This window comes from Gavialis gangeticus, unplaced genomic scaffold, assembly GCF_001723915.1.
Source record: "Gavialis gangeticus isolate Ggan-Ray unplaced genomic scaffold, GavGan_comp1, whole genome shotgun sequence".
In the NCBI taxonomy this organism is placed as follows: domain Eukaryota; kingdom Metazoa; phylum Chordata; order Crocodylia; family Gavialidae; genus Gavialis; species Gavialis gangeticus.
The window spans coordinates 9,137,428-9,147,424 of NW_017728993.1; the positions used below are offsets into that span (position 1 = coordinate 9,137,428).

At 38.6% G+C, this 9,997-nt stretch overlaps 1 protein-coding gene across 3 annotated transcripts in view; it reads right to left on the minus strand.

The window, feature by feature from the left end:
- USP1 (ubiquitin specific peptidase 1) overlaps positions 1 to 9,997 on the minus strand; it is a 28,362-nt gene that overhangs the window by 12,377 nt on the left and 5,988 nt on the right. For 2 of the 3 annotated variants that reach the window (XM_019501191.1, XM_019501190.1), the window contains 6 exons: positions 8,783 to 8,906; positions 7,222 to 7,329; positions 6,535 to 6,695; positions 3,405 to 4,120; positions 2,372 to 2,542; positions 711 to 912 (listed from right to left, as the gene is read on the minus strand). In XM_019501191.1, the coding sequence (XP_019356736.1) occupies positions 711 to 912; positions 2,372 to 2,542; positions 3,405 to 4,120; positions 6,535 to 6,695; positions 7,222 to 7,329; positions 8,783 to 8,906 (1,482 nt within the window). Of the gene's footprint in view, positions 1 to 710; positions 913 to 2,371; positions 2,543 to 3,404; positions 4,121 to 6,534; positions 6,696 to 7,221; positions 7,330 to 8,782; positions 8,907 to 9,552; positions 9,654 to 9,997 lie in introns of all 3 variants that reach the window. The other variant, XM_019501192.1, reaches the window with a different exon arrangement.

The following is a 9,997-nucleotide window of genomic DNA, read 5'->3' on the forward strand; positions in this document are numbered from 1 at the left end:
TGCCCTTCTTTGTACCTTTTTTAATTCTACTACATCCTTTCTGAGATGTGGGGACCAGAACTGCATGCAGTGTTCAAAAATGTGGGTATACCATGGATTTATAAATGAACTAGTGTCATGATTCAAAAAGGTAGTTTCAACTACTACAGCTCCAGTGCTTGTCATTTGTAAGATGAATAGAAACTGGTATATTTTCACCAATTTCTCTTTAAATTGTGTTTTGTTCATTTAGTGACTGAAGCACTACTGTCATTGGTTGCAAACCTAGTTCAGTGCTCTGTGCTTACCGACTCTGAAGTAACTAAACAAAACCTATCCCTAAAGCTGGGTAAACAAGAATTGTTATTAGTAAACAAACAAAAAAAGCTTTAAAAATTATTTAAAATGTCAAGCTCTAGACATACAGGAAAATAATAATTATGGTAAGACATACTGAAAATACAACTCCCTGAGGGATGTTACAAACAACAATAGTCTCATACTAAGAAAACATTTAGCTCTGTCCTAAACTACGCAACATAAAATACACTAAGCAGTTAAGTAAAAAAACAATTTGTTTTTCTGTTTTCACAAGGAGTTCTTCAAAAAAGTTAAATTCAGTAAGTCTTCAGTTATTTAAAATATTAAATACTGGCATCTGTTTTGACAAGGTTTCTCTTCGAGAAGCACTATTCCTCTGTTTCTTAATATGGTTTATCTGCAATACTCACTCTAAGCCACTAGCAGCAAAGCACTTCAAATGAATTGTTATTACTTCAGGCATTTTATCAAATAGAAGGCTGCGTTCTGCTTCTGTGTAATGATGGCAGTTCTCACAGAAATATTTATCCTCTCCCACAATCCTCTCCACTGATGCAAACTGTGAAATTGCCCATTTTAGGGTCTTCATTTCTGTTTTTGGCTCTGGAGAAACTACAAAAGAAAATTATGACATTCAAAGATACATACTTATTTACAATGCTAATGCCTCCCACCAGGATTTTAAGAACAGGACTGCAAAAGTTAAAGACACTTCTGAGAATCGTATCAAAAAGTATTAATATGCACCAAATAGACCAAGCAAAAGGATTTGCTTATTCCAGTTTTCCCTGATTTGGGGAAATGTTAAAATAAGAAAAATACCATTTATCATATAGATTACTTTATGACTGGAAAACAAGTTTTATTTAAAGCTGAAACAAAAGCAACATACAATGTTCATATCAACTGAATTACATTCTGTTCTCAGATACATGTAACAGACATATCTGGAAATTATGCATGGGTATCTGACAGCAGAATTTAAAGTTATTTTACAAAGTAGGGTTTAAAAAAGACAACCAAAAACCAAAGAAACTCCACCAGCAAGTTATTCTTTGCATATTACTTTAAAAATCAGTTTTGTTTTCCTTTTAATAAAAGCTTCAGTGAGAGTGTCAAAGACAAGATCAGTCTCTCTCTGTTAAAAATGGAATTGCAAGTTGGCTGTCTTACTCTTCTGTGAAACAAGAAAGACTAAGAAAAACGTCTTCCTAAAACTATGCAAGTGGAAGTTAAAACTATCTTTCCTTTAAGAACATACAAGGCTCTAGTTATAATTTTTTAAAAACTGTGAAATAAGCTTGATGCATTTATCTATCAAGATCAGGTGTTTTAGCTATATATAAAATAAGTATACATCAGTAATACTTCTGTGGTCCTGTATGGCTATTTTACAAGAGACACTAACATTAATTTGTAGATAAACGTTTACATGCAAGGTATTTAAGAGAACACACTACAAAGTCCATCACCACCACCACCAAAAACTAATCAAATTTCTGATTTCTTTTGTCAGAGTGCCCTGAATTTTTCAGCAGCCGCATCACTTTTTTCCCCCTCTGTTGTTTATAAGGATCTCAGCAAGAGAAAGGGCAAGCTCGGACTAAATGGCCCAAGACAAGAAATGAAATTGTGTATATAAAATAAAGTCCTGTTAGCTGTGCAAAATAAACAAGGTGGGAGGGGAAAAAAAAGAAAAACAACCCTCTAATCTTTTACTCTTGGCTGCTACCTATAGATGGTAGTATATATTTTTTCTAAATATAGATGCTATTTTCAAATTGACAGCATTTATTCAAGTGAATAAGAGACAGCAAGCAACTTGATATATATCCTGAAACTCATGTAAATTTTTAATACTTTACAGTCGCCCATGTTATCAGAGCTGTTTTCCCTGTTGAGAGAGAATCATGATGATACTATAGTCATTGGCCTGTATTTTTATAACCAAAAACATTTCTTCCAATATCCTTATTATTAGATTTACATGGTAAAAAGACACAATCCTCCTTACCCCTCCTAATCTAGGTACTGAACCAGATACACACATTTGAATCCCTTTATTACTTACTTTCAGAACTCTCATCGGTTTTAGAAAGTTCATCTTCTTGCACGGGCACACTTATGTCCTGAAAGTCTTCTCTTCTCTCAGTAAAGCATTCACACTCCAAACATCGTGTTCTCAACACCAGTTGACCCTGGAAGAGTTTCTCCACTAGTTCATAAACAGCTAGCTCTGCACCTAAAGAAAGTTACATAACATATTCTTTGTCTTAGTATAAGAAATTCTATATTCAGACAAGAACATAAGAAGGGCAGTTACAGGCATTTCTTCCTGGACAGTCACTATGTACAACATGCATGGTATCATAGTTTCAGAGTCAAATATGTGTATGATTGCATATCAATAGAAATGCGATAGCTGTTTAGTACTGAATAAGGCATTACTTGAAAATCCTTGTCTCAATGTGGCTCTGCTCAAATTTTGCAAATTGTTTTAAAACTAGGTTTTGGTTTTATCCTTTAATACTGAATCCCATCCTGAATAATTTCTTTTAAATCACTAATATACTGTCAATGCCGGCATTAAACAAATTGCTAATAGCTCTCTTTTCAGGACCCTGACATCTTTGACTTCAAGTCTGCAATTCCATAATCTATTCTCGTGGTTCTCAAATTTTTAGCCTCAGGGCCCCCCCCCCTCAGAGAATGCCAGCTCTTACCTTTCACTCATTTTTTGACTATGGAAAAACAGTAAAGCAATTCCTCTGTTGCAATGAACTCAGCAAGACTACAGCAGGTCAGAATATTCTTGATAATATGGATTCCTATTTAAATGCTCTGGGTTTACTTTGTGTATTGTGTAGATGTTTGCACACCTAAAGTGCTAATTTTTGAGGTGCCTCAAAACACCCTTAGAAGACTCAACAGTCCTCTGGCTAAGAATCACTGCTCTATTCTGTACACCAGCAGTGGCAAACTTGTCCAGCCCCACCACAAGCCAGATCCAGACCATGGGAGTTTTTCCGAGGGCTGGATCCAGACCCACCTCTGGCAGTCAGGCAAGTAACACTCTATTTACGTCTTACACAATTTTTACAAACCTTCACTTTTTATTGCTTTCTCAGTCCCTTTTTGACCAGCACTTTCCAGAGAGACAGGCTCACAATATTCTTCTTTTATATTGTTACCATTTTCACACCTCACAGATGCCTCTTTAAGTCCACCAACATCAGTTTCTTTCATCTGGTCTTTGGATGCCAAGTTTGTTGTTAACTTTCCCAAAGTGCAGAATTTGGACAGAATGCTGGGCTGTTTTCCTGAAGATTTTAACCAGTTTATTTTAACTCGTGACTTCTTCTGGGTTGGCTTTGCAGTCTCATTTTCAACACAGCACTTAGCAATGGCATCTGTTTGGGGTTCTAGTTTTTCCCCTGTTGCTTTCCTCTTTGACCTGGTTTGTCTCTGATTTTCCTCTACTGAATTTTGCTCCTTTGATACTTTAGATTTTTTCTTTGCATTCCCACCCTCAGTTTCACTTTTTCTTTTCCCATTTCCTTTGAGTAGCTTGTCCTCATATTCCTCTGCAATGTGAGCACTTGGCGTATTGTCATCATCCTCACCAGGGCTGTTCGTGCCATTGCTTTCAACACTCTGATTAGGCTTTTCCTCCAGTTGTGCTACAGACTCTTCCAGTGGCATATTTTTCAACTCTTCCTTCTTCAAACGCTGACATGTTTCCTGGATGTTACCTAAGATGCACTGCAATACTTCCTGGGCATCATGTTGCAAGTACCCTTCATACATAGGGTTCAGCTCTCTATAAAAGGGAAAAAAAAAAAAAAAAGATAAGTACTGATTTATAAAATTATACTGGCTCTCACGTGGCCAGCTAGTCTTATACATTCCTTTTGTATAGGAATTTTGGTTATATCTGGCAAAAGGAATACTCCATAAAACGGGGTGGAGGACACAACATTCAGCAAAAAGGACAGATTTAAAGTTTTTTAGGAACTGGCTAACTTTTAGTAGCTGTAATCATCTTAGAAGGACAACAACAATAAAAACAGACAATATAGCAGTGGGCTTTAAAAAACAAACAAACAACTGATACAGGTATATTTTGGTAAATTTTTCCTGTTGTCAAAGATTCATGAGCATAACGATACGTTACAAACATACAAACCTCAATGTTATGCAATAAATATTTATGAACATTTTACAGGTGAGAAAATTGAAGCCAAGAAAAGATGATCCATCTTACCCAGTATCTTACTATGGATCTACTCCTGACTCTCACCACAGGGCCCTAATTCCCCACATCCACTGATAGACACTGCTTCATAGTAATAGAAAAACTACCACACGATCAATGTCAAGGTATATTTTCAAACGCTATCACTTCACCTCAATTATTAAACAACAGCTATTTCCACAATGTACAAAAAGCTAGGCACAGTATTAAAATTCATGGAACGGAATCAAAACCAGAAAAAATTAAATATGGAGCAACTAAAACTATTTACAAAGCAGATGATGGCAATCACGGATTTTGCCTTTACGAGGCAGATGCAGATTTCTTATTTTACTGGAGCAGCCCACAGATTTTGCAGTTTTGAGACGAGCCCTCTGCAGGGGGCTGGGAGGGAGCAGGAGGAAGGTGGTCAGGCAGGGGGTGCCATGTGTATGTACCTGCACATGGCTGCGGGCAGCCTGAAGAGCAGCTCCTGCAGGTAAGTGGGGTGGGGGGGAACTTAGCCCCCCATAGGGAAGAAGGGAGGGAGTCAGGCAGAGTGGGGGCTGAGGCCACAACATACAGCTACAGCGCCCCAGCAGAAAGTGGGATGGGGCTATGGGCAGCTCATGGGAAGTCAACACAGCAGGCCTGGCTCCCGACTGCAACGTGCACTCCCTTTGGGGTATGGGAAACCTGCACCTAGGGCGGCCATCAGAGGACAGGCTGGTTGTCCTCTATTAATGCAAAACAGAACATCTTTATGTCCTCTATTTTTCTCTTGAAAGAAGAAAAATAGAAGACATGAAGGTGTCAGGTTTCATATCAAAAGAGGACAGAGTAGCAGAAAACCAGGATGTCCTCTATGATGGCCACCCTACCTGTGCCCCCCCATATCTGTGCACAGGACTGGAGTGCTGCAGGCTCAGGCTTTCCGCCCTGCTGCCCTTCCCTAGCACCTCCACAGCCCAGTGGGTGCAACCTACTGCAGCACGGAACAGTGGAGCCACGCAGAAACTGCCTGCCACTGTGAGCTCCATGCTGGCCTGGCAACACATCCCCTATGTGTGACAGCTTTGAGGGACTGCAGCCACATGCAACCCTGCACTACTACCCCCGCTGCAGCCAGGTGCAGCCCCACAGCGCCACCCCTGCTGCAGCCACAGCCCACCCCCCACACAGATCTGGGTGACATGGGTCCCCCCACTGCCCCCAGGAGTGTTCACTGGAGCAGGGAGCTGCCCTCCCCTGTCTGAGGCCGCAGCAGGGGGGAGCAGTGCTCTGCTGTGCTGCAGCAGCTGCTCCCTCCTGCTGGGGGCATGGAGAATGAGAGGCACAAGCCAGGGGGTGGGGTGTGAGTGAGAAGCACCAGCAGGGCAGGGTGCTGTAGGGGGGCCTTTAATTTTAGTCATGGATTTTAGGGTTTTTAAATCAGAGAATTTGCAATGTTTTTTTAATACGAGAAAGCCAGGATCCCTGGTTATAAAACTTAAGGGCCCACTCATGGACTCAATCTTAGAAGATGCTGGGCTTCATGGACCCTAATCAGCAGAGCACTTAAATAATACTTGACAATAAATGTGAGTAGTCCTACTTAAATCAATGAGAATACTTTAGGCTACAAAATTAGCATCTATCAAAGTCCTTTGCTGGATCTGAGCCTCAGTAATCAGAACCTTTTCAGGGTCATACCCTCTGACTTGGTCTCAGACTTTGTTACCATAAGGATGAACCACAAACAAGGGAGACATTCTCTCCTGGTCTTGCTACTTCATTGCCCTACTGAAAAATTGACTGGAATTATATCCTTTTCCATATATACCTGCTCTCACACAGCAGAATGCCTGCTACAAAATGATGTAGCCTCTTTTACAAAATACGGAAAACCCCAGAAATTAAGTCTCAAATTTAAGAATACCTACCCACAAAACTTTTAGAGATCACAATATACAACTATAAATCAAAAATTTCAGTAAAAGTTTCTGACATTTCATTTATACCTAAGTGTATTTAGTAGCCTTCTTGGCTGAGTAGCAAGTTCATCCGTGTATTTTTCTGGATTTAAGAGAAAGCTGGCCTGAAGCTGTTCAACTGAAAGAATCAAGGAGTGCAAACTGCAGATCAGTTCACAACTTGCCCTTGAATCATCTTTACAATTTCCCTGTGAAAATATAAGAGAAAACATTTGAATTATCGCTTCTGAACACAACAGTGAGCTTTCTTCCGTTCCTCCTTGTTGTCTCTTTTCTGATCATCATTGCCAGAAGGGTAAAAGCAGATGCTTCTAAGACTAAATACATTGTTCCTTTGCCTGAAAGAAATAAATATGAACAATAAGATGTTTTCACCTGATATTCCATTACCCCCCCAAACTACCAACAACATTTCCATCTAGTTAAAAAAAGAATCCTAGTTAAGTTATTGTACCATGAGAAAAGTGAGTGATGAGACATCTTGATTTTCAGGAAAGCAAAATCCTTGCTTATAAAACCTTCAAGATACAAGGTTGGTGGGTAGTATCTAAATAATTCAGCTATATTCTTTCATTCAACAAGAGTTAAAGAAAACACTTTACTACACACAGTAAGAGAAAAGATGACAACTCACCCTATGGAACATGTGGTTACTTACACAATTAGAAGAAAATAAATATTTAATTATAGGTATAGTAATGCACGTATATTCACCTTTTCTGATTTTTGCTCTCCTTCATCCTTTAAAATTTCTTTCTTCTTTGAAACAATATTAAATAAATGTTTCACTCCAGTTTTAAAGCCAGGGCAAAAATATAACACCTATCAGCAACAATTTAAAACAAGAAAAGAATACGAGGTGAGCAGAAGTTGCACCAGGCCATGTCAATAACTAAAATGTGTTTCTGCTTCTCCCAAGGTGGCATAACAAACAAGGATGCAGATTTCCATGGGCCAGTGTATACAAATAAGGGTGGAGAGAACAATTTATCCACCTTTTATTAATATAACAGTGACATTAAAAATTGATGCACAACAGTATGGAACTCCTACCCAGGTATCTGTGTAAATCATTAATGTTTGAGAGATTACATGAATTTATCCTTCCAACATCCCTGCAGGTAAGTTAAAGGAAGAACATCAGTCAACTGTTTAACCAGCATCATCCTTCAAAAGTAATGGTTTTCATTGCTATTCAGCATACATTTACCAAAATGCATAACTGCATTAAATACTTCAGGGGTGTAGGTTGCAGCCGTCCTGGTCTAAGGACATAGGCAGACAAGATTCTTTGCATTGGTCTAATAAAAGATATCAGATTCATGCAAAGCACCTTGTCTGCCTTAAATACTTCAGGTTTTTTAGGAAGTATTCTTACTTTTGAAGAGTTTACTTTTAAATTCTTAACTATTTATATGTTTTTCTTTGCTAAAGCATAGGAGCAAATTTAAAGTGTTATGAATGATATTTTCCAAAGGAATAAGTGGCCAACCGCACTAAGTTTAAAATTCATTAGGAGTTGGACACCTGATTCTTTGGGAACTTTTGAAAAATCTCACCTCTAACACTTTAGATTTGTCCTGTAGCTTTAGCAAAGGCATATAAATATTCAGAAATCCAAAGTGAAGCTTTCCGCTATAGCTGCATGTTTGGAGACACAGGACATGTTGTGGTTTCAAATTCTTAAACAAACAATGGAAAACAAACTAAATTTTTTTTATAATTGTTTTTTCATTTTCATTTATGTCATTAGTTCCACTTTACTAAATTTGAGTAATGAAATTACTAGTTTTAGTTTCAGGGTCTTGTGAATTAGATGCGCATTTACCAGTCTTGCAGAAAGCACTTCAACTGCAAACAGAATCAAATAGTCTTTTTTTTTTTTTTTTTTTTTTTTTAATTCTGCACGTTGATAAAGTTTGTAAAGCAAAGGACTATGCAGTAGACTGGAAGAAAAAAAAACCCCAAAGCCTTACAAATTCCAGTGAACACGTACATGGTCCAGTCCACCCAGTAAAGAAAAAACATAGTGTAATCAAAGAATTGGCATGGCCAATTCACAGAGGAAATGGATTGGGGCAAAATAGTTAATCCTTACAAAACTTCCCACATGTGATCCTTAGTTGCTAGAGATGCACCATATCCACAACCTATGGTGCAGAGAGGTGCAATCTCATTTTTATCCATTATATAATGGAGTCCCTCCTCTATACACTCTGGTCACACTATAAATCTAGTATTCAGATCTCTTCTCCAGTTTCTGAAACAAACTCACCTGAAGTATGCTGTTAAGATAACAAGTGTTGCCAAGATTATTCAGCCCCACAAAAGGCAACATGTTGTCTTTTTTCTCACAGCTAATGGGTGAAGGTGGTTGTGCTGCAGGAACAACCTGATCACTATTAAAGAGATAAGAAAGCGTATAAAAACTTGCAAAAATATTTCATCTTAAAACATATTCCTCTCACTCTCCTTGCTCTCTGCCACCTTATTAGTTTCTTTCAATAGTTTCACTTTCTGTTTAAAACACTTGCACTAACTTGTGTATGTTAATCTTTGTACGCTGTCAACAAACCACAGATGGTACCAAAGTGATTACTTTCTAAGTTGTCAATGGGTACAGATATGTTGCATGCTCGAGGAAAGACATATTCAACAGACACTACTTTCTAGGACTACATACAAGTTGTACAGTAAAGGTAGTCAAGGACAGATCTATATTTACTAGACTGTTAATCAGGAGGCTGGTTTCCTTTCAATCAACACGAACATCTAAGGAGAGCTTTTCTAGGTTTAGCTTGTTCATAGTTACTGCAGCACTGAAAAAACTGCCACGCGCTTTCTATTCTTGCCCCCACTCAACTCCCATGACAAAATTCCTGAAAATAGACTATGGAAAGACTCAACCCACCGTGGAGAAAACCAAAAATGAGTCTGGACACATTAAACTTGTAACACATTGTATTGACGTAATACAACCTTAATTTTAAGTAACCATCAGTGCATTTATACTTTAACATGCTTGATTAATTCTCCTTTACTCACCTAGCCCTAGTCACTATCTGCAAAGAAGTGAGTTGGTAGCCTCCTTTTAGGGTTGACACACATTGGTGGCATGTAATGAAGCAGTACTGCAACTCCCAGTGCTTGCACATGTATTAGAAATAGGACATTAGAACCCAGGCATTTTCCTGAGCACGATTCACTTCATTTTGAAAAAGAGCTTTTGGTTTTGCAAAAACGTACAGTCACCTTCCTATTTTGGTCGCCAGGTGCGTAAATCTGAGGTGCCACCACCACCTGTTAACTCAGGTTAGCAACTGCACCCTCCGCAAGAGAATGAAAAAAAAGAAAAAAAAAAAAGAAAAAAAAAAAAACCAATTCACCTAAGGGGCAGAGGAAACATTCACAGCACGTGTGAACTCGGGCTTAGGGCCCGTGCGTCCGGCTCCGTTTGGTTGCATTTGGCTGGCTCACGCAGCCCTTACGA